At 44.3% G+C, this 24,294-nt stretch overlaps 1 protein-coding gene and 1 pseudogene across 8 annotated transcripts; both read right to left on the bottom strand.

Moving 5' to 3' along the window:
* Positions 1-1,879: 1,879 nt before the first annotated feature.
* LOC120643631 (disease resistance protein RGA5-like) lies at positions 1,880-23,910 on the bottom strand. 8 transcript variants are annotated; one of them, XM_039920041.1, is made up of 8 exons: positions 23,790-23,910; positions 12,679-12,743; positions 12,487-12,552; positions 12,260-12,415; positions 11,701-12,154; positions 9,688-10,136; positions 2,499-4,495; positions 1,880-2,400 (listed from the first exon to the last, which is right to left on the bottom strand). In XM_039920041.1, the coding sequence occupies exons 5-7, from the start codon at positions 12,070-12,072 to the stop codon at positions 2,518-2,520; spliced, it is 2,799 nt and encodes a 932-aa protein (XP_039775975.1). In that variant the 5' UTR covers positions 12,073-12,154; positions 12,260-12,415; positions 12,487-12,552; positions 12,679-12,743; positions 23,790-23,910; the 3' UTR covers positions 1,880-2,400; positions 2,499-2,517. The 8 variants fall into 8 exon arrangements, with proteins under 8 accessions (XP_039775975.1, XP_039775976.1, XP_039775973.1 ...); XM_039920042.1 differs by lacking the exon at positions 9,688-10,136 and having other exon boundaries at positions 11,252-12,154; positions 12,260-12,404; XM_039920039.1 differs by lacking the exon at positions 9,688-10,136 and having other exon boundaries at positions 11,252-12,154.
* Positions 17,144-22,106, bottom strand: LOC120643632 (annotated as a pseudogene).
* Positions 23,911-24,294: the final 384 nt, after the last annotated feature.

The raw sequence follows: 24,294 nt of genomic DNA on the forward strand, positions 1-24,294 counted from the left end.
CATTGGATGATTTCCTGGCTTTGGAGGAGGCACAGATCAACGAGAGTCTTGATATCAGTTTCAATGCACTTACTTTTCCTCCAGGGATCAGCAGCAGCGGCCTTGCCCCTCTTCGCGGCGCTCTTCTTGCCAGCCATCGCTGGTCTCGGGGGCTCAGAGGAGGCGGGATTCGGGAATTGGGGACGCGACCACAGATTCTGGGAGGGATCTGCAATCGGATAGGGAGGTGACACTGGTGCTCTTAGCAGATCTAAAAGCAGAGGCGGTAGCAAAGGCAGTGGCAAGGGTAAAAACCCTAGATTCACCCCGTGGTTAAATAAACCTTTAGCTGCTACAGTAGAAGACCAACGGTCAGAAGATAGAAGCTGAAGCGTTTTTTCCAATTATTCTCATTTTGAGCGGTAATTTTGGGCATTTTTTTGGTGAAAACATTTCTGAACCAATCTGCTCACTTTTACCATCAATTCAAATTCTTTCTGCATGGCACGATTTGGATTTTTAATTCCAGAACTTTGGGATCTGGATTCAAGACTCGGGGACTGCGGGACACATGTCATCTAGGACTTATTTTTCAAATTTTTGGAAGATCATGTTCGGAAGATCAAGTTCGGAAGATTCAAGACTAAGTTGACCCTCTGCCTGATTCTTCGATTCAACCTATGGTTCGGGAGCTACTCCATATGGAGTTCGATTTTCATCGAACCTATAAAGGAAGACTAGAAGACTACTCAGGACTTGAGCACCTCACAGCTTCGATGCAGCCAAGAAAGTACTCGGAGGACATCTTCAAGATTGGATTCCTGCAACAACTCGAAGACGCCTTCAGAAGTACTCGGAAGCCTAAGGTACTCGATAGCGAAGAGCTCTGGGATTTGTTAGACCTGGGGCCACAGGACTGCTCACATGGCGTAGAATATTCTAGAATAGGGATTGGCCTGCCTCATATCTTATATTTAGGATATTGTACTCAGAATCCATCTGGACTAGTCAGAACAGAAGGAAACTACTCGGTCGTACTCGGGTAAGACTCCTTAGCTCATATCTGGCTAGGAAATCTGTAACCCTATCCCCCAGACTATATAAGGGCGGGTAGCGACCCCTCCAAAAGAATACACATCCATACACCTCCTAAGGGAATATAAACCAACACACAGGATATAGTATATTACACACATTGCAGCCCGAACCTGCCTAAATCCTTGGTTCCCTGCACCTTCGAGTTCCTGAACTCGGCGACACCCTACCTACAATCAACTACCTCGGAGTATCTCTCGGTGGGCTTGGCGGTAAAACACTGACAGACCCCAACGATAATTCCATGTACAAAGATGTTTTCCACATCACCACATGATCACATGGAGAAGACAGCACACACTACGTTTTGGATTGCTCGAGTTTTGCAAGTTTTTTGGGACTACTCCAACCGTTCTAAATTATAGATCATTTTAACTTTCTCTACGTATATAGATTTTGCTATGCACCTAAATATAAAAAGTTATATATTTAGAAAGTCAAAACAATATATAATTTGTAATGGATGGAGTTACCTACATAAACCAGGATCCCAACTAGCTTCCTCATCAAACCCTAGTCTTGGTTGGTCACCGGAGTTCTGATTGTTGGCACCAACACAATTCCAAAATCCAAAAACTGAACCAGAACCAGAACAGTATACCAAAATGCAAAAGGTAATGCTCAAATTGACAAAACAAAAGGAAGAATTCTACATTAGCTTTTTTGGTTTGTGAACAATTAAACGTGGAAGAGTGAAAAAAATGCAACAAAAAAAACATATAAGCCAACGATTTCCAGTTTCCGGTATGCATACACATAACAAGTTGACCTACCTCGCCGGAGCCGAGGAAGCAGATCAGAGCACTAAAAGCAAACTCGAGGTTATTCAAAAAAATTATTAGTACAAATCAAGAGTGCAACTGTAATCAAATGCGTACACAACTAAACCATGAAGCAACAGTACAAATAAAATGAAACATGTCCATAGTAACATTTCACGATAACAATATCTATATTTTCGAAAATGTCAGGTCTGACAAGATTATCCTTTTCGTCATTGCTCTTGTGGAGTTGCAATGGGCCACCCTGTAACCTTGTTCACCCATCTTGTTGTTTATGCTACCATGATCCATTTTCACACTTTTTCTAAGGAAAAGACATGATCAAATATTAGAAGGCTACATGCTAGATCTCATAATATTTTCAATCTGCCCACTAGGGAAGTCTCTGCTGGAGCCACAGTATCTATGCCTCTATGGTAAATCTGGTAAATATTGTAGCTTATGTATGACTTAATATGTAGCTAGATACGCCCATTTCTAAACTGGAGGAAGAAAACTGCTTTGCCTCCGTGGGAAAACAATGATACCTGCAGCTTTCACGGGCCTGCAGGGAGGAGAGAAAAACGTTAGGAAGAAAATATAGAGATAACTAATGAACTCTTTTCAACCTAAAATTGTCTAAATGGAAGAAACTATAGGTACCTGAAAGGATGAAACCTGGCTATTGCCATTCCAACTCCTCCAGGGATGGATGGTTGGGATGTGCCTCGATTGCCCTCTCAAAGGGAGCCTTTGATTCTGGCTCGATCTCATCAGGTCTTGCAATGCCTACGCTTGTGAGGCAGGCAAGGTGCCCAATGCCAAAATCGAAATTACCCTTAGTCCGCGACCAACTATCGTATTCCTTAAAGATGAGTACCAGTTTCTGTAGCTTTGGCATGGATCCGGCTTCAAATATCAACCCGAGGTCACCGGATTCGGTGGCAATCAGGAAATAAGTCAAGAAAGAGAATCCATGATTTGGGCTGATCCTAAGAGGTCTTCCTTTCGGTCCAGCCGCCGCATAGTCCTCTGCAAATAGGGTGAGTTCTTGGAGAGCGGGTAAGTTTCCCAGGATGTCAATATCTGCCTGCTGGATTTCAAACAAATGGAGCCATAATTTGTGGACGTTGGAAAGTGAGTTCATCGATCTTGGAACCCTCAAGGGTATAGGAGCCTTCATGACAAGTTCCCGAAGGCCACATAGAGCATAGAACCATGATTCATCTAAGTGGAATGCAAACTCTTCCATCGGCTCCTCATCTTCATAATCGTAACCTCCATCGGTCTGAAGAGAATAGAGTTTTGCATTGCCTAACTTGCGGATGGAAGAGACCAGTTCTTTTATCTGCTCTTGAAAGTTTTCACCAGCGCTGAACGACCACAATTCTAGCTGCAGCTTCCTCAGGTTTGTTAGTTGACCAAGTTGCTGACAAAATTTAGTTGAGTGACGGAAGACATCAATGCCCTCCAACACTTGAAGTGCTTGCATGCCTCCAATATCATCCGGCAATATAAAATCACTATCAACAGCTAGATGGACCAATCGTCGAAGCTGACAAAAGGTTGACGGGATCTTATTAAGACCTGAGTAGAATAGAGATATTTCAAGTGTCTCTAAGAACTGTAGCTTTACTATTTCTTCTGGGAATTTCCTAATTCCTGTTTTGTGAAACCTCAGGTGCTTCAGGTGACACAAATTTCCTATACCAACAACAAGGTGATCTTCTAATTGCCGACAGCCTTCAAAGCTCAATGCACGCAAGTTCTTAAACTCCTTCAGAGATGGAAGTTTGACAGCAACCCCAAAAGCAACAAGTGACCGAGCATTAGATAAAAGCAGATCTGTAGGAATTTCACAGCCACTCTGTAGAGACAATCGACGGGCCTTGTTTTGTGGATCAGGATGTACACCGGGTACACCAAGCAAAGTAACAAAGTTATCTTCCTTGGACTTGGATATGACAAAATCAAGAATTGTGTCATGGACTCGACAGCGGTCCTTCCTATCAACAAAGTGAATACCCTCAGCTGGTTGGATTAGGCTCCGATTCACGAGCTCATTGTAACACCTCTCTCCTATTTCATATATGGTTTGTACTCCATGTTCTTCAGGAATGAATCCCTCCACAATCCATCTCATAATCAAATCCTCCTTGTAAATCATGTCATCTTCTGGATATATACTCAAATATAGTAGGCAAGATCTTAGACAAGGATTCAAATTAAAGTAACTAAATGACAGTATCCTCATCATTCCTTCAGCAGCAGGATTGCTTCCAAGTCCCTGGCCAATAGAATTTTGCACTTGTTCCCATTGGTCTTCCTGTCGGTTGGTTGCTAACAAACCAGATATAGCAAGAATTGCCAAGGGTAAACCACCACATTTTTCCAGTATCTTATCAGAAACTCTTTTGAGATGCCGTGGGCATTGCTGTCCGTTACCAAATATTCTCCTAAGAAACAACCTTTCAGAGTCCACTGTGCTAAGAGGCATTAAGTTATGAACACAACCACCATATGGGATGCAACATGATTCGGCCACTTTACTTACACGAGTTGTTGTGATTATTTTGCTACCGTGACTATTTTTCGAAAAACCACGATTAATGGTGTCCCACGATTGAACGTCCCATACATCATCTACTACGATGAAGTACCTGCATGTCAATTATGAAACATATTAGCACACTAACATTATAAAATGGTAAGAAAGCAAACAAATAAAGGGAACACCCTCCACCAAACAAATAAATTATGCACAATCACTTTTGTAGCATTGTCCAAGTGATCGTTTTTTTTTTCTCAAATATACTTTACATCCCCCTCCAAGTTTCAAAATAATCTTACCATTAATAATTCGGAACAGGTCTCCATGTTATCCTAGTGATATATGCTGAAAATAAAGATAAATTCTAGAAAGTTTTTTTAAAAAAAAAGAAATATCCAGCCATTGATTAATTAGTTTTGATCATCTATCCATTAGATATACTCCCTCCGTCGTATGAAAAGTGCCTCTATCAATTGAGAGGCTCTAACTGAGCTCTTGAATGCTCTTAGGCTACCGTAATGATAAGAATGACTTCCGACGCGACTCAAAAACAGTTTTCCGCCAAACGACTCGTAGGAGGTGAGAAGGGCCCCTTGTGGAAATCCTCGAAAACTAGTATTGCTCAACTCACCTATATATACTCCCTCCGTCGTATGAAAAGTGCAATTGTGCGTTTGAAAAAAAAAATCTCACAAAGAGTGCAATTCTAGAAATTAGACCTCAACTACCTGGCTAATTAAGTGGTTAGATTTAATTTGCATGCAAAAACTAACCGCATATGGCAAACTAATGAGGGTATGAGAATCTTTTCACGCCACCACTAATCTGTCCGGAAAAAAACTAGAATTGCACTCTTCATGGGACGAAGGGAGTATGTTTTTTTCTAAAAAATGACCCACATTTGTTTATTGAGAATACTCTAAATAAACCCTTGAAATTGTATCTAAATATACCACATGTGCCATTACAAAAGCTAGTCCATCAATCTGTGCTATTGCAAAGGCTAGAAATTTGAGAGCAAGATCAATGTTAGAAATTCATGAATAATTTAGGAACCATAGCGAATCGGAATTGCTTATGTTTCCTTTTTTTCTAATTTATTCATATTCTAACATAATACTCATATGAATACTTTCTTGTCTTTGTCCTGTTGTAGTAGATATCTCTTACTAATTACCCCACAATTTTTTTCCATCCAATTCATGGTCTCCCCCTTTGCACCAGACCTTCATATGTGTTTGACGTTGTTCAGACAAGATACTAGCTTGAGTATTGTGTTTATTAGATGTATATAGCTGTATTTGACTTGTATAAGTCTTGTAACTGACTTTACTTGTACTCCAGGCCTATACGGCCTATATATACAAGAGGTATCACGAGTCCGGACCCTCTCCTAGCCGGCCGTGCGCCTCCCCAACCCTCCTTCCGCTGCCCTAACCCTAGCCCGCTCGTGGGACTTCCCCCACGCGCGGCCACCTCCTGGTGCCGCCCCTTCTCCACCACCGTCGGTGCCCCCTTCCCTGGGCTGCACCAGCCTCTCTTCAACAGATCCAATATGTTGATGTCTGAAGTCACCAACCCCTCCTCCACTGCTGCTTCCCCTGCCATGGCTGACATTGTGATCAGCCCCTTCGCCACCATCAACGTGAAGTCTCACGTCCCCACGACCCTGGAGCTCCGTTCTTCCAACTATACCAAGTGGAGCTCCTTTGTCCATGCCATGTGCGGCAAGTTTGGGCTGCTCAAGCACATCGACGGGACCCCTCCTCCTGATCCTGTTGATGCAACGTGGGCCCAGAACAATTGCTGCGTCCGCACATGGCTGTACGGATCCATCTCGGAGTCCGTCCTCGACTTCGCCATGGCGCCCGATCAGACGGCGCGCCAGCTTTGGGTCGCCATCGAAAATTAAATCACTTTCAAGCGAACAAGGCTCCCCGCTCCATCTACCTGAGTCATGAATTCCACACCATGACTTAGGGCGATCTATCAGTTGAAGATTACGGCAAGAAGATGAAGATCGCCGCCGATGCGCTTCGCAACGTTGGTCAGCCTGTTTCAGAGGCTACCCTCATCCTCAAGCTCCTGCGCGGCATCAACCCTCGATTCAGCACCACTACCGACTTAATTGCCGGGCAAAAGGACATGACATTCACCACAGCTCTTGATCAGCTTTCGCTGAAAGAGATGCGCCTGGCGAATGAAGACAAGGTCACCGCCGCCACTACCCTCGTCGCCTCCTTACCTTCCGCTGGCTGCGGCTCCTCCTGCCTATCCTCCTCGATGACATCCGGCGCCCAGTAGCACAGCAGTAGCCGCTTCGGTGCCCTAAGAAGAACAGGCGCAATGGCGGTGGCAACGGCGGCGGCGGCTCCCAATAGTAGGTGCGCCCTCCTTCCCCAGCAGGCTCGTGGATCTGCTTCAACCCATGGGCCGCTCAGGGAGGATGGCAGGTCGGCAACCTGGGTGCTGGCTCGCGCGCTGGGCCCTCTGGTTCGGGTAGCTAGGGCGAACAAGGCCTGCTTGGTCCTACCCCGCAGGCGCACACCATCTTTTCCCCGTCCCAGTTCTCACATCCGCCGCCGCCCTCTTGGGATCAGGCAGGCCTCATCGCCGCTCTTTAGCAGATGTCCATCCAAGGCTTGTCTCCGTGGGTCTTGGACACCAGCGCCACCACCCAAATGCATTCTTTCGAAGGTATACTGCTCTCCCGTACCCATTCACCACATTCTTATATTGTTGTAGGCAATGGCACTCGTATTCCTATCATGTCTGGTGGTCAGTCTGTCCCTCCCACCACCACATCACAATTTTTTTTGAACAATGTTCTTGTGGTTCCATCCCTAGTTTGCAATCTTCTTTCTGTTTGACAATTCACTCGCGACAATAGTTGTTCCATAGAATTTGATGCCTTTGGTTTTTCTGTGAAAGACCTCAGGACGCGACGCATGATTCTTCACTACAATAGTGATGGCGACTTGTACACCATCACTACTGCAGTGCCAGCCACTACCCATGCCGTCCTTGCTGCCTCTACTTCCCTATGGCATCAGCGTCTTGGTCATCCTGCTCTAACCGTCGTTGCATCGCTTCGCCAGAATAAGCACATCACTTGTACTAAAGCAGACCGATCCTTGTGTCATGCCTGTCAGTTAGGCAAACACATGTGTCTCCCTTTTAGTACCTCTACCTCTCGGACATCTTCACCTTTTGAGTTAGTGCATTGTAATGTTTGGACATCTCCTGTTCCTAGTGCTTCCGGAAAACACATTGTATTATTTAGTCATACTGGATGATTTTACTCATTATTGTTGGACCTTTCCTCTTCATCATAAGTCTGATGTTTATGAGCATATTGTTCAATTTATTTTATGCGCAGACTCAGTTAAGCCTTCTGGTAAAGTTTTTACAGACTGATAACGGTAAAGAATTTATTAATACTCCTACCACTACCTTCCTAGTATCTCGTGGTATTTTATTCCGTCAATTTTGCCCTTATACGTCTCCTCAAAACGGCAAAGCTGAGTGTGTTCTTTGTACTCTTAATAATTCTGTGCGTACCCTGCTGATGCATGCCTCCATGCCGCCCCCCTATTGGGCTGAGGCATTATCTGTAGCCACCTATCTTCTGAACAGACGCCCCTCCACCTCCATCTCTGGTGAGATTCAATATGTGCGCCTTCATGGCAGCCCTCCCACCTATGATCACTTGAGGGTTTTTGGATGCCTTTGTTATCCTAACCCCCAAGCGACCTCCCCTCATGAGTTAGTCCCCCGATTTGCTGCATGTGTGTTTTTGGGCTACCCTTCGGCACACAAAGACTATCATTGTCTTGACCTCTCGGCTCATCGCGTTATCATCTCTTGCCATGTTGTGTTTGATGAGTTTTCGTTTCCCTTTGCCCACGATGATCTTGTCTCGTCTTCTTCTTTTGACTTTCTACAAGACGACGATTTGGATATATTTGTGCCTTGCTCGACTAACAATGCAGTGGTTCAGGCGTCGGTCGCTCCATCTTCGGATGTTGAGAAGCCGCCTTCTTCTTCGACCTCTGGCGCCGCTGGTGCTGGTGGGCGCGGTTCTGTGCCCCCACCGGCCTCTTCTTCGAGTGCCTCGATACTCGTGGGAGCGGTTCGATACCCCTACCAGACTCTTCATCGTCTTCCCGACTGGGCAGTTCGTCTGCACCACCACGGTAGGACGCTGACCCTGCTGATCCACTTGGTCAATTCGGCATGGTCTACACTCATCGGCCTCAACCACAGCATGCTGCTCCGTACCAATACTAAAAATATAAAAAAAATTGAATCCGAATAACTGCCATGTAGAGTACCAATAAATAGGTTACATTTTTAGAAAATACTAGCACCTGTTTTGTATTTTTTTATTTAAAATGAATTCAATAAGTTTTTAAGTTTAAACTTGAATATGTTTAATTTTAACAAAATGAAAAACCACCTTTGAAACCACTCAAAGGGCCAAATTTGTCCGGCTCAACAGTTGGATGGCACTCATTATCCGGTTTTATAGTTGAAGATTGAAAGTCAGACTTTTGTGATAGATTAAGGATGTAAACTGAATATTTTCCTTTGCAAAAATCCTCTTCGCCCTAGATCGCTTTTCACGACAAACTCTGTAAAGGAGTCAGGGTTGAGCGGCAATGATGAGCTCTATCCCAAACGCACGATCCCGTGTGCACTCTTCTTGCCATTCGTCAATGTCGAATACACCATGCATGGCCAGGTGGGAGGCACTAACAACAGGGTTTTTGAAAGAAGCTTTAGAGAGAAGGGATGTCCAAGCATTAGGCAGGGAGAGAAATATATACATGAAAGGATAATTATCATTGTCAATGGAGCTTGTTTGATGTGTTTAGATGAAATATTAGCTTGAGCCATGTGTTTGTGTGAAAATAGTTATCACAATTTCTTGCAGCATACATATATACATGGTCTACGTGATGACATATATCATGCATATATACGGTTAGTTATTTTTCTATATTAGCAATGACAGAGGAGGTTAATTTAGAAGTATATATAGAGGTATTTTGAGACAATTTTTTTTTTTACAAATGGTAGATGTAGGTAATTAAAATGTGAGTTTAGAGCCTAGATTTAAGTCCATTTTAGTTACTAGGAAGTAGGAAGCTTATGCATCAGACTGCAGACCATAAGGTTTCATTGGATAATATTGGATATCAACTATCCATATAAGTCATACTCAATATTTGTATGCTGAACTTAAACCCAATAATATCAGCACGATGGGTGAGCTGTTTTGCTGTTAAAATGACATACCTTTTATTTTCCAGGTACATGGAAATGGTGCCAATTAGAGATTCTTCAATCTCTGGTATGGTTTTAGGATAACGCACTTGGATGAGAATATCCTTGAGAATCATCACCATGTTAGGATGCCGAGAGACTGATACAAAAGCCCGATAGTCGAAGTGTTTTCCAAATGTGTCGTAAACACGACGGGCAAGAGTTGTCTTGCCCAATCCTCCAAATCCAACGATCGAGACCAACTTCAGTTGCGGCACTGGTGCATCTTCCTCTCCCCCATTCAACATCTTGATGATCTTCTCGGTTGGTCCTTCAATGCCTTCGAGCTCAGATGGATCCTTGTACTGACAGCTGACTCGAGGATCAACAGTTACATTGGTGGCTTTGCAGATGCTGTCGTCAATTCTGTACCCTGCACGCCGATCCGCCACCTCCTTGACTAGGGTCTCGAGACTCTTGACCTCTTTGATCATGGATGTCATAGGACAGCTCCCGCACCTGCTTCATCCAGCTCTTGGCTTGCTCGTCAGGTTCCTCCACCCGAGACATCTTCAAGAGGAAGGCGTGCATTGCCTCTAGCTCGGCCTGAAGGAACCTGATTTTGCCACGCACCCCCACGACCAGCTTGAACTCCTCAGTGAGCAGAGTTGCTAGCTTCCCCAGGACGAGGTTCAGGGCCCCCGTGGCTCCGCTCACGATAACGTGCTCCATGATCACTCACTTGTGCTCTAAAGTCTAGCCTCGATATAGATTGGTGTAGTTTCTGTTAGAAACAAGGCAGTGACTGGAACAAACTGAAAAAGGAAAAGGAAAAGATTTACACAAGATGTTAATTTAATTAGACTGCGGCTAAACTTGAGTCGAAGTAGCATACAATTCCCAACTGATGAGCTCTTCTTACACTGATGTATTCTTCAGAAAAACTGAAGGGGAAGCCGGATGTGGAGAGGAGAGTGTTGGAAATATTTCAGTTAAGATATTGTGATCTTCACTATTAAGGAAGCGTTTAAACCATCTAAATGCAATTAAGGGAACCTAATGATAAAACCCTAATGGGCTGTGATCAGTAGGCCCATTAGGCCCGTTTCCAGAGGCTGCCCCCCCAGCTCCACAGTGCCTATAAATATAAGGTCGTGGTTAGCACCTTAATTAACCCATTCACGTCATTCTAAAACCCTAGCCACCGCTAGTCTGATCGCTAAAGGCACTGGAGGGGTTTGGAAGGCCAAGCACTCCCGTTGGCGCCTGGAGGACGCCGATTCACCGTTAGTTATTTTTCTATATTAGCAATGACAGAGGAGGATAATTTAGAAACATATATAGAGGTTTTTTGAGATGGATTTATTACAAATGGTAGATGTAGGTAATTAAAATGTGAGTTTAGAGCCTAGATTTAAGTCCATTTTAGTTACTAGGAAGTAGGAAGCTTATGCATCAGACCGCAGACCATAAGGTTTCATTGGATAATATTGGATATCAACTATCCATATAAGTCATACTCAATATTTGTATGCTGAACTTAAACCCAATAATATCAGCACGATGGATGAGCTGTTTTGCTGTTAAAATGACATACCTTTTATTTTCCAGGTACATGGAAATGGTGCCAATTAGAGATTCTTCAATCTCTGATAAGTGTCCATCATAACCCACTTGGCTGAGAATATCCTTGAGAATCATCACCATGTTAGGATGCCGAGAGACTGATACAAAAGCCCGATAGTCGAAGTGTTTTCCAAATGTGTCGTAAACACGACGGGCAAGAGTTGTCTTGCCCAATCCTCCAAATCCAACGATCGAGACCAACTTCAGTTGCGGCACTGGTGCATCTTCCTCTCCCCCATTCAACATCTTGATGATCTTCTCGGTTGGTCCTTCAATGCCTTCGAGCTCAGATGGATCCTTGTACTGACAGCTGACTCGAGGATCAACTGTTGCATTGGTGGCTTTGCAGATGCTGTCGTCAATTCTGTACCTTGCACGCCGGTCCGCCACCTCCTTGACTAGGGTCTCGAGACTCTTGACCTCTTTGCCTATCCGACGGCGAGTCTTGGTCTCTGTCAGTAGGTTCATGGACCTCTTTATGAAGCCCTTGACACCTTTGGGCTTGGTAGATTCGCCATCACCCACGCGAAGCATGAAGTCATCGATGCTGTCATGGATGTCATAGGACAGCTCCCGCACCTGCTTCATCCAGCTCTTGGCTTGCTCGTCAGGTTCCTCCACCCAAGACATCTTCAAGAGGAAGGCGTGCATTGCCTCTAGCTCGGCCTGAAGGAACCTGATTTTGCCACGCACCCCCACGACCAGCTTGAACTCCTCAATGAGCAGAGTTGCTAGCTTCCCCAGGACGAGTTTCAGGGCCCCCGTGGCTACGCTCACCATAGCCTGCTCCATGATCACTCACTGGCGCTCTTGAGTCTAGCCTCGATAGATTGGTGTAGTTTCTGTTAGAAACGAGGCAAGCGACTGGAACAAACTGAAAAAGGAAAAGAAAAAGATTTGCACAAGATGTTAATTTGTAATTAGGCTACGGGTAGACTTGAAGTAGTATCACAATTCCCAACTGATGAGCTCTTCTTACTCTGATGTATTCTTTGGAAGAACCGAAGGGGAAGTCAGATGCGGATGAAGAAGAGAGGAGAGGCTCTAACGTTCCCCTAGCAGCCTCGCCAAATTTACGTCTTGAAACTGGGAGCAGGAAAGGGAAGCGGAAGTGTCTGGAGCAACTGAAACAAAACTGCACAGGAAGCTCATCAGATGCAGCTAAGCAAGAAAATGATTCTGATGCAAGGATGCTGGAGAACAGACCTTTTACTCTTCTTAGGTGGCCGGTTCTGCCGCCCTCCAGATAATTTGCCCGGATATCTACCCCATCTGGACAACTCCGACAGCGGATTATTAGTTCTGTGGATCTCCGGCGGCCAGATTCATGAAGTTCACCAACAGAAATAGTAGCACGCAAACTACTTCATTGATTATTAAGCACAAAATGGTGATTACCTGGAGAAGCTTCGAGCGAGACCTGCTTTGTGGTGGCGGCTAGTTTCGGATGCCGTCCGCGATTGCTGAAGGAATCGAAGTCAGATTACGAGCGAGAGGGGATGATCTGATGTTAGCACGGACGACTCCTCTCTTGAGGGTGACATCTAGATGTATCCCGTTCGGTCGCCGGCCAGCGGCGGCTCTGCTTCGCTGCGCCCCCTCCGCTTTGCTAAAGGGAGGGCTCGTTCGTGCGGACCCTCCGCTTTGCAACGCAACGGCTTCCCTCTATCGCTTTGTTGTTTTTCTGTACAAGTGGTGGGAGAAGAATCCGTGACGCGCAGGCAGACCGTCGTGTTGGTTACGCCGCGTGCCAAAGCGGCGGGTTTCTTCGACAAAGGTGAGGGAAGCGGAGACCGTGGCGATAGGCCGGCGGAATCGGATTCTAGCCCAAACAAAAGAAAAGAAAAGCGGCGACCGGCGAGAAGCCGAGAAGTGCCGAGAACAGATGGATCCGGCACGGCATGGGCACCGAGAGGCTCCTCCTGCTCCGACTTGGGCGCGCACGGAAGCCGCTGCAAATTTGCAGTGCGGCCACCCGGAGACGACACGGGAGGTGCCGAGAGGCGCCGCGGCGTGGTGCGGTGACGCATCCGCCGCGTGCCGGTCGCTGTGGCTTCTGCTAAGCCCTAAAATTCCTAATCATCTACTGTGTAGGTGAAATCTAAATTTTGTCCGCTATTTTCGTCTAATGAGACCACGAAATATAGTATTTTCGTCCAATCGTTGGACGAAATCTAATTTCATCGAACCAGTAGATGAAAATACGTGAAAAACACTTATTTTCGTAAAACTAGCGAGATGGCCCGCGCAAATAGCACGGGTATCTAGCCTTTTTATACTATGCCATTTGGTGTTTGTATTTTTAATTTAAAAATGAATTTATTCAAATGATTTTGTTCGTTGTTTCGAGACCATTGAAGTTATAACATCAAGGGAAATCAAAGCTTAACATCACATGTTAATCAAGACCATTAATCATAAAATTTAGTGCTATATGTTCTTTTATTTTTTTCCAACTAAAGTAGTAATTCCTAAACCCTTTTAATATTTAAAACTTATTTATATTTATTTGTTGTACTCAAGGAAGGTCTCGTCCGCATGCTCTATATTTGTCAAATATTTTATGGTCCAAATTCGCACAATCAATAGATTTATTGTAAGATCTAATCATCCTAAATATTTTCTCATAGATTTGATTGGTTCATATTGATCGAAGTGTTCATAAGCATTTGTGTAAAAAAACATAGATATTGTAAGATCTCAAAATTTTTAGGCAATGCGTTACCCAATGTTCGCCTAAATAGCATAGTGCAAGCTTGCAACCCTCGTGTGCAAAGCTTCCCCAATCCTTATCCTCGCCAATCCCCTTCTACAATACCTCACCGAAATCCCATCGATTCCGGCCTCCTTCTGCTAGTGTATATCATTGTATATTATCTGTGGTTTGTTGTGCCACTATGGACGCTCGGTGGCTGTGACACCGCTCCCCTGCTGTTGTGGCTTGTTGTGGTGTCTACAGGAGAGCTTAAATAAAGGTTCCTTCCCTCCCTCTTCTTCTTCCTTTTGCTCCGCTTGACCAAATCTCATCCCCCTTCGTCCATTTCCACCGCCTCATGGCTCAGCTCTTCCTCTTCCTCCTCCTTTCTATTTTTACCCTCCTTTCTCTGGCTTCTAGGTTTGTACCTGGATCTTCTTATTTTATCTTTTGTTTTGGTTAGAATCATGGTAGATCTGCTTGCTTGTGCTGTGGATTTGGTTATGTTCTTCATAGGAGTGAATCTGTGCGTCCTTACCTGCTGATTTTTGTTGTGGCTCTGATTTCCTCCCTCTTCCCACGCCAGAAGTAGCTGTGAGCTTCTTTCTCTCTGGGTCCCTATGGGTCTATGTCGTTTGTTGTGTTGCATGCCTTCTCCCAAATTTGAGGGCTTAACTTTTTTACTCATTGGCGCCGCTTTCATCTACGTCCATGGGTCACTGATATTGGTCCTCACCAACGCCTCCTGGCGAGGCTTCTCAACCATAGCTCGAAACATTATTACTGGATCCCTTTGGACACTGGTGCCGGTGAGCTTTACGGAGGTGACAATGGTGTTTTGCACTTTGCCCGTAGATTTCTCTAGATTCTTGCTTATGCGATGCGTGGAGATGTTCCCGTGTGTCTGGCCATTTGGACTCGGTTTGTAATTGGCTCCTCTTTGAAAGGCCCTATGATAGTGTTACTTCTATAATATGTATTATAATGTTGTTTTTAAAAAAATGCATAGAGCAGTCGATTCACATCTTCATACTTTTCTTATCACTGCCTGATGAGGTTGCGGCCAGACACATCTAATGTCTACCGGTTATGCTTCCCTTATCACCAAATTATGCTTTGCAGCAATTAAGTGTTGTCTAATTTTTAATTTTCTTGATGAAGTTTTTTAAATGCATATCAATAGCTCATCGCAAACATATTAGCCATGACTTTGAAGAACAGATGCTATCCTCGATGAGCTCCTACATTTTTCATACCGATCCACAGCTGCATAGCTTCATTGTGATTCTCAGCCGCACCTTGCCCGTTTTGTATTGTCAAGCAACTCTTGTGTCCTTCCTTCTCATGTTACCAGGCCTGCTAATTCTTCCCTTCTCTAGCGCAGCACCCTCCTCCCTTCTTTTGTTAAGCCTGCCCAAACTGCAAGAAGCAAGTTGTGTTGATGCCTCTAGATCTATTCCATGCGATTATTCATCTTCATGGAATGGCCTGTTAGTTCCTTGGGTTAAAGATGCCGACGGATTCGACCTCAACCTTACTGGCTTCTTCTATGCTGTGGTCAGCTCCTCGCCTAACAAAGCAGTTACAGCTTCTTTCAGACTGGACCAAGAACTGATCTGTCTCGCATTATGCACTGCCTAACACGTAGCTTTTCACCACCGAGCGCAAGAAGGATGTGGCCAATGTTCTTGTCCTCACCTCTATGGTCCTCCGACGAAGATGTCGTCAGTCATCGCCCAAGCAAGCTAGCAGTTAGTTGCATTTTCGCAGCGGTGGCCGAGGCGTCGGTCTAACGGTCTCGACCATTGCAGATGTTTTTTGGCTAGTTTAGACCTTAAGATCTTCAAAAGAAATCCAATCGTATAAATCATTTTCTTCTTTTAGATTAACATGATAGTTTCTAGACGCTCTCAGTGAATGTGGTGGTTTCTTTTAACAGTCCCGCCATGGAAGCTGACTGTATTCTGCGGCTCTACCACCGGTTTACTGCTTGCACTCTTTCATGTCGATGATATGTTAGGGGCAGCAGCAGCTTCAGAATGCATCTAGCTAGATGGTCATTTGCGTGAAGATGGGTGAGCACAAAATTTTCTTCTGGTTTTATATCAACGTGTCGTTTCATGATTTGTTTTTGGATGGGCTTATTCTTCCTTTTATTTATTTCCTAGTTACGGATCTTATGGATGGCAAATCAAGTTTCGGCACTTTTTTACATGTGTTGGACTCTTGGATTGGTTTAATTGTATATACTGGAGAATAGGGAAACTTCTTTTTAATTTATTATTAATTGTATTGGATAACGATTCTTTTTGGATTTAGATAGACCATTAGATCAACATAAAATCCAACAGTACACATTACTCTATTTTAAACCGTTAGATCTTCGTGAAATCCGATGGTGCAAATTTTTCTCTTTTTTATATTAATGTAGTAATTTCTAGACCCTCTCAGCGAACGTGGTGACTTCTTCTAACATTTAAATATATATATAATAGATATATGGGTAGACGAAATTACCCGTTGGACAAAATTTAGTCTGCTCAGCAGCTGCACCCACGTAAGCGCTCCTCTGCCGCGCCTTCCGCACGCTCACGCTCACGCTCGTGCTTCTCTCTCTCGGCGTCGTGGCGCTGGTGCTCTGGCTCGTCTACCAGCCTAGGAGCCTCAAGACCTACAAGGCCTACGTCGACTCCGCGCAGCTCACCCGCTTCTACTTTCCTACGGCCTTTTCCGTCGTCAGTGCAGGCTGGATGGCTGGCGCGCTGAATTCTTGAGTTGTGGTCCTTGTGGACCACAAAATTGTTTTGCCTTGTGAGATGTGACCATACAACTTTTGATTGAGGCAGCGAAGTCGTTGCTCAGAATTTTAACTGTGGTCGTATTGTGTTATGCGCTGCATTCTATTGCTATCTAATTGAAGTTAGATTTTTTTAATGTGTTGGTATTTGCTCACTCTTCTGAATATGTTTGAATCCGTACCCAAGACCTGGAGACACGGAAATTCTGTTTTGTTGGCAGCCTGATATGGGCTCGGTTGATTGTTTCTGAAACATGATCATGTGCAGTTCTTTCACCCTGTAGCGTGTTTCTGAAACATGATCGTTGCTCAGAATTTTTTTCCGTGCTTGTTTTGATCTAAACTGTGATTGGTATCTTAGCATGCTGAAGTGTAGCTGCAGACCTGCAGTGCACGATACTTTCCTGCATTCATTTTGGGTTGACCCACTGGGTCACTAGTGTAAAAGTTGTAATGGGTCGGATTAACCCAAAACCCAAAATAAATACTTATAGTTAGGTTGGGTCGGTCACTGGTTGACCCAATTCCGACCCATTTACATCCTGAGTTGTGGTCAATACATTATACATGCACCTAAAGACCCAGAAGTCGAGCACGATTGAACCGGTGGTAAACTTGCTCGATCATGGAACAACGCCGCCGCTGCGCCGGAGATGATGGCCCCCCGGCTGTGGAAGCTCGGCCGTATCTCCACCGGGCTCCTGCGCGGCTGCCGCATCCACGGGAGGTCCGCGTACCCGAACCGCTCGCCGAACGTAGAGCGCGACGGCCTCCAGCCGCCGGTACAGCACGGCCTGCTTCCAGTTCGGGTTGCGGACGCTCACGCCGACAGTGAGGTCGTACCGCATCCGGCCGGTGCCGTTGTCGGTGAGATCGAAGCGGGTGAGCTGCGTGGAGTCAACGGAGACCTTGAGGCTCCTAGGCTGGTAGACGAGCCAGAGCACCAGCGCCACGACGCCGAGGGCGATGAACACAAGCGTGAGCGCGCGGAAGGCGCGGCAGAGGAGCGCATACGTGGGTGCAGCTGACAGACTAAATTTCATCCAACGGCGACCCATTGGACGAAAATAAGTGCACGTTCGTCTATGGTTCGATGAAATTGGACGAAATTGCACCTTTCTCTGAAGCTGAAATTAAACTAGCTGTCTTTGGCTCTTATGCAGAAGGGGCTCCTGGCCCTGATGGCCTCCTCTTTTTCTTTTACCAGCACTTTTGGGATACTATCAAAAAGGATCTGCTAGGCCTGTTTTCAGCCTTTGAAGCTGGGGTGTTAAATCTCTCTAGGCTTAATTATGCCTCGATAGTTCTTATCCCTAAAGAATCAGACGCAAAAACCTTGAAGAAGTTCAGACCTATCAGCCTTCTTAATTGCAGTTTCAAAATCTTTTCCAAAGCTATGAATAATAGGTTAATTAGATTGTGTGATAAGCTGATTTCTTCAAACCAATCTGCCTTTATTAAGGGCATGTATATTCTTGAGAGTGTTGTGTCAGCTCACGAAATTATACATGAGGTTCATAAAAAACGGGATCGTGGCATTATTCTCAAGCTTGATTATGAGAAGGCCTACGATAGAGTGAGCTGGGACTTTTTGGATGAGATGTTGACATCTCAGGGTTTTGGAGAAAAGTGGGTAGGTTGGATTAGGAGTGTGGTGAGGGGTGGCTCTCTTTGCATTAAACTCAATCATGAGGATAGCGTTTATTTTAAAACTGGAAAAGGTTTGAGACAAGGGGACCCCCTCTCCCCCTCCTTTTGAATCTAGTGGTTGATGTCTTCACCAAAATGCTTATGAAAGCTGGTGAACAGGGCTTGATCTCATGACTTATGCCTGAGGTGTGCCTTGGGGGAGTAATCAGCTTGCAATATGCTGATGACACCTTGTTGTTCTTGGAAAAAAACCTAGATAAAGTAAGAAATTTTAAATGGCTCCTGGCCTGTTTTGAACAGCTCTCCGAGATGAAAATAAATTATGAGAAGAGTGATATGATTGGTGTAGGTTTAGATGAGGATGATATTAATGCCTTTGCCAATCTCTTCTGCTGCAAGGTTGGTACCTTCCCTATTACCTATCTGGGTGTACCCCTTCACTTTACCAAGCTAAGAAGGGAAGACATACAACCTGTAGTAGACAAAGTGATCAAGAGAGTAGCTGGGTGGTGGGGAAAACTCCTCTCTTATGGAGGGAGGTTAACCCTTTTGAAATCCTGCTTAGCTAGCATCCCCACTTATCTACTCTCTGTGATCAAATTCCCTAAGTGGGCTATTGAAGCAATTAATTCCCAAATGGCTCATTTCTTATGGAATAACCATGAGGGTGGAGGCAAATACCACCTAGCCAACTGGCAGCTTGTCTCCCAGATGATGGAGGTTGGTGGCATGGGCATCCCTGATCTCTAGAACTTTAACATGTGCCTGTTAGCCTCTTGGATTTCCAGGTATCACTTAAGTGATAACGCTCTTTGGAAAAAAAAATAGTAGAGTTCAAGTATAGAGTTAAGGATCCTAATCTTTTTTGTTGTCCTGACATCAACTCCTCTCCTTTCTGGAAAGGTGTTTTATGGGCTGTTAGAGCAGCTCAGATGGGTTATTCTTGGAAGATTGGGAATGGCCAACATGTCCGCTTTTGGGAGGAGAGATGGTTTGGCTCGTCTAGTCTTGCCATCCAATACTGGCCACTTTATGTCATAGTTAATGAGAAAGAGAGCACGATTGCAGATTGCTGGGATGGAGTGAACCTTAAATTCACTTTTAGAAGAACTGTGTCGGCTTATGTGATGAGAATGTGGGAGGAAATCCTAGGTATTGCAGGTGCTATTAATCTTTCAGAGGAACCAGATTTGGTTGTGTGGACGTTTAATTCTAATGGGGTTTACTCAGTACAATCCCTTTATGTTGTTATCAGCTTTCGAGGGGTCCAACCGATCCACACCCCTGTGGTTTGGAAGCTGACTATTCCTCTTAGAATTCAGGTTTTTCTTTGGTTATTGTGCAACAACAAACTTCTCGCTAGGGATAACCTCTGTAAGAGGAGGAATGTTGAGAACAAATCTTGTCTCTTTTGTGCAGAGCCTGAATCTGTCAAGCATCTCTTCTTTGATTGCTGTGTTGCCGTGAACACCTAGAGCGCTTGTTTTGAAATCTTAGAGATTCAGCTGTCGGATTTTGAATCCATTGCAAAATTGTGGCTTTGCCACAAAAAGCATTACATCCTATTACTAATATGTGCACATCTGCTATTTTGTGGAGCCTCTGGAAAATAAGGAATGCTCTTTATTTTCAGGGACTCGTTTGGGTGGATGTGAGGATGGTTCTAATCAAAACAGCCGGGATGTTAAGAAGATGAAGAGTGATGTGCAAGGACTCGGAAGATGCACGCTTGGAGGAGGTCGTGGAGGCTATGGACAGAAAGACAAGAGAACCTGCACGCCTCGTCTAGCATCAGGCGGATGTCCTGCGTTCGACAACATTTGAGGAGCTGCAGATGGAGGTGCCAGCGGTCTCTTTGACGTCTGACGCTCGTCGTTCTAATGTTGTTACTCCTGATGATGCCTTGTTCCTTTTTGTTGATAAGTAACGGGTGCGCTTCGAATACGTAGATGCTTGCACTTTGTGTACATTTTATTCTCTTGAGTAAAACGGGGGGAACCTTTTCTCTAAAAATTGGATGAAAATACTATATTTCGTGGTCTCATTAGATTTGGTCTACCCAGTACACGATTGGGACCTAGTTTTGGTATTTCGCAAGATTGGAGCATTATTATGTAATTACGGTATAATTTCCTATTAAAAGAAAAAATCCCTGCAGAGTCCCAGACCCATTTCTCACACGGGTCGTCAGTGCCCGAGTGGCTTCACGTGAAATTGCTGTGTGGGTCAGGAGAAAGAAAAAGGAGATGCCCTCTCCGGTGACCGGTGTACGGAGATCGGAGGTAGGGTCAGGCATGCCCTTTACAGCGACCGAGCCAGCTCCTTTCTTCTCCCCTCGATCGAGCTCTCCGAGGTATGATTTGCGGGGGCCCGGTCTTCCGCGACCAGCGCCCGTGCCGCGTCCACTGTGCCGGCGCCGTGTGTGCGGCCGCGCTGGGCTCCGGCGACGTGACGCGCGTTCCAGGGCGCGCCACGCCGCGTCGTCAGGCTGCCGCCTTCAGCTCCTGCGTGTTCGATCCGGTGGGCAGGCTCCGGCCGGCGGCACCCGACGGACGCGTCCAAATTTTTATTTTTTATTTGTTTTCTTTTTGAAAAACTTTTTATTTGTTTTCTGATCGGTTTGAATTCAGTGCATCCGCGCTACAGTCCAGTCGGTCCGCTGTGTGCTCTTCACCAATGATGCACATTCCCAGTTGCTGTTGCCGCGCTGTGCAAACCGTGCGCACAGTGCCATGTTCGTGACACGATGCGTTTTCCCATCGTGTTTGTTTAGGCCTTGTTCAGTTCCACCCGTCAAAATTTTTACACATCAATAGCGAACATAAGCTAATGGCAGACTAATTAGATCGTGATTAGATAATAAATTACTACAGTGTTGCTACAATAAATATAAGCTAATGGTAGACTAATTAGACTTTATAGATTCGTCTCGCGATTTAGGGACAAAATCTGCAATTAATTTTTTAATTAGTCTATATTTAATATTTTAAATGTAAAAAGATTCCATTTCAAAAATTTTACACGGGACTAAACAAGACCTTACTCTTTTTTTTTCACTTCCGTCCGGGAGCATGAATGGATCCACATTACTTGACCACACACCAAATACACCTTTGCGCTCCATGTTTCGGCAACTGCTTGTTACAACTTAGGCCTTGTTTAGTTAATTTTTGGCAAAAAAATTTGGGCAATATTTACAAGACCTATTAGGAGTATTAGGCATAGACGAATTATAAAACTAATTATACGGATGAACGGAAAATCGCGAGACGAATCTATTAAGCCTAATTAATTCATCATTAGAGGTTGTTTACTCTAGCACGATATTGTCTAATCATGGTCCAATTAGATTTAAAAGATTCGTCCCGTGATTTCACCCGGGGGTTATGGAATGGATTTTGTCAATTATCCACATTTAATACTCCTAATTAGTGATCAAACGCTCGAAGTTACTGTATCCCGCGAAAATTTTTGGGAAATAGAGCCTTACTGAAACTGTGCGCCGGACGAAATCCGTGGTCATCACTGGCAGGGTTTTTTTCCCAACCGGTAACTCCAAACCGAAGCACTCCGGTTCCGGTAAACCGGACCGGTTTGACCGGTTACAGGTAGAAACCGGTCAAATTCAAATTTGAATTCAAAAAACTCAGTTCAACCGGTTCGTACCGGTATACCGGTCGGTTAGACCGGTTTACCGGCCGGTTTGACCGGTTTGAATTCAAATCCAAATTTAAAATCGCATGTGTAACCGGTTTGGACCAGTATACCGGCCGGTTAGACCGGTTTACCGGCCGGTTAGACCGGTTTATTAAGTGGGCCTTAATGGGCCGTCTCATTTTTTCTTTTCCTTTTTTGTTTTAACTTTAAATGCCTGAAAAATATGTTAAACGAATGAATTTTTGAGAAAATTTGACACCATTAGATTCGTCGCACCTTGAAGTATTTTTAGGAATTTTTTAGAATTTTTTTCATTTTTTTAAATTCAAATTTGAATTTTGAATTTGGGCCGGTTTGGTACCGGCCCAAACCAGAACCGGACCGGTTTGACCGGTTCCCACCGGTAGGGGAACCCTGATCACTGGTGCTCTTTTGGAGGAAAGAAAAGATCGTCCAGCCATGGTTTCCGCCCACACCATAGTGGATGGCAACATTTGTGTCTCCAAGTTTGGGAGGCCAAAAATCTATGATTTGGACGCGCATCAACCAAGTCTTAAATCAATCATATAAAAAAAGATAATGACTTTGATTGACTTGTTTTTGAGATAAGATTGACTAGTTTATTACTTCCAGGTTTCATTGGCTAGTCGAGCTGCTGTCTGTAGCGCTCGCCATGATGAAAATGTATCTCTGCAGCTGGCCAGCCTTTAATTACTCTTGAAGAGAACAAAAGGTTGAAGCAAAAGAATGAGACCCTAGAACGTCTCAGGGTTTTAGTGCAGGAACAGAATGACAAGTTGACCGAGAAAGTTAAGAGTTATGAGGTCACTACTCACAAGATGAAAGAAGTCATTGATCAGAACGAAAGGGTGTTAGATAACCTTCGAGCTACTGTCGAGAATGACACTAATAAGATCAATGCTTTGGAGCAACGCATCAAGCAGCTTGAAGGCGAAGCTAAGACAAAGGATGCTTTGCTTAGCAAGCTTCATGGCCAAGTAGCCGAAGATGAAAAGATTATTGGGGATACATATCCCCTAGTGGTAGAAATGAAATAACTGCAAGATCTCTAAAATTATTTTGTTCCATTAGCTTGATTAATACTAGTTGACATGAACAGCTTTAGAATTGATTGTTGCTTTACGGTGGATATGATTGGATTTGAATTGTATTAAAAAAATTTGTTGCTCATATATGTTTCCTAGGTAGTTGGCGGTCAAGGAATCACAACGGCAATCAATGAAACATATATTGACTAATTTATTTGGCGGGTGAGGGCAGCCAAGAAAATTAGTTTGCTTGACAGCTAGTGGTAGCCAAGGAAACTAATTTGCTTGGCATTTGGGATATTTTCTTGACGCTTTGGTGATTTTACCACTGCTATAGATTTTTTTACCGCCAGAGAAATAATCCTTGACAGCCGACTGCCAAGTTAATGGAATCTCCTTAGCTTTTTATTCTTAGCATATTTTGCTTGACGGTCAGCCGCTAAGAATCATTTCTTTGATGATTTTACTAGTTTTATGGGTAGTTTTTGACCGTCATTGGCGATTCCTGTTAATTTGGGATAATTATAAACCACGGTGGTAGATATCTGGTGATGCATATATATAGAACGCAAAGCACCGTACCAATCTATGAGTGAATTAACAAACAGCAGTGGAGATCAAGAACTGGTGATCTGCATGCATATAGAACAAGCTCACTAACCTGGAAGAAGAAGAGAGGACGGAGGCTGCAGAGGCTTTGGGCCTTCCAGTGAAGGGATCGGATCGATGGTGTCGTTGACGCAGCGAGTTAAGGAAGGAGCTCGAATTCTTAAGCACATTCGTCTGAGGTACCTACCCACCAAACCTACTTATTGAGGTCATAAAGTCACATTAAATTCATGTACGGGAAGCCGGGAAGGCAATAGTGCACCGGACTGTACCATCAAACTTAGGGGTTGTTTGGTTCCAGAGATTTTTTTAAGTCTCTGAAACTTTTTAGTATTTAGAAATATTAAATAAATATTAATTATAAAACTAACTGCAGAACCCTGGGGCTAAACTGCGAGACGAATCTAATGAGGTATCTTAATCTATGATTAGCGAATGGTTACTGTAGTATCACTGTAGTAGATTATGAATTAATTAGGCTCATTAGATTCGTCTCGCGAAAAAGCACTCAGCTGTCAAAAAACATTTATAAACCGATTTTATTTAATACTATAAAA

The sequence above is a fragment of the Panicum virgatum genome, chromosome 8K, assembly GCF_016808335.1.
Source record: "Panicum virgatum strain AP13 chromosome 8K, P.virgatum_v5, whole genome shotgun sequence".
Taxonomy (NCBI): Eukaryota; Viridiplantae; Streptophyta; class Magnoliopsida; order Poales; family Poaceae; genus Panicum; species Panicum virgatum.

Bases quoted from the DNA above. Each gene is read 5' to 3' on its own strand.
- LOC120643631 (XM_039920042.1), bottom strand. From the start codon at position 12,072: ATGGAGCAGGCTATGGTGAGCGTAGCCACGGGGGCCCTGAAACTCGTC. The intron at 4,496-11,251 runs GTATGTCATTTT...ATTGACATGCAG, and splicing joins ATGTACCTGGAAAATAAAAG to GTACTTCATCGTAGTAGATG.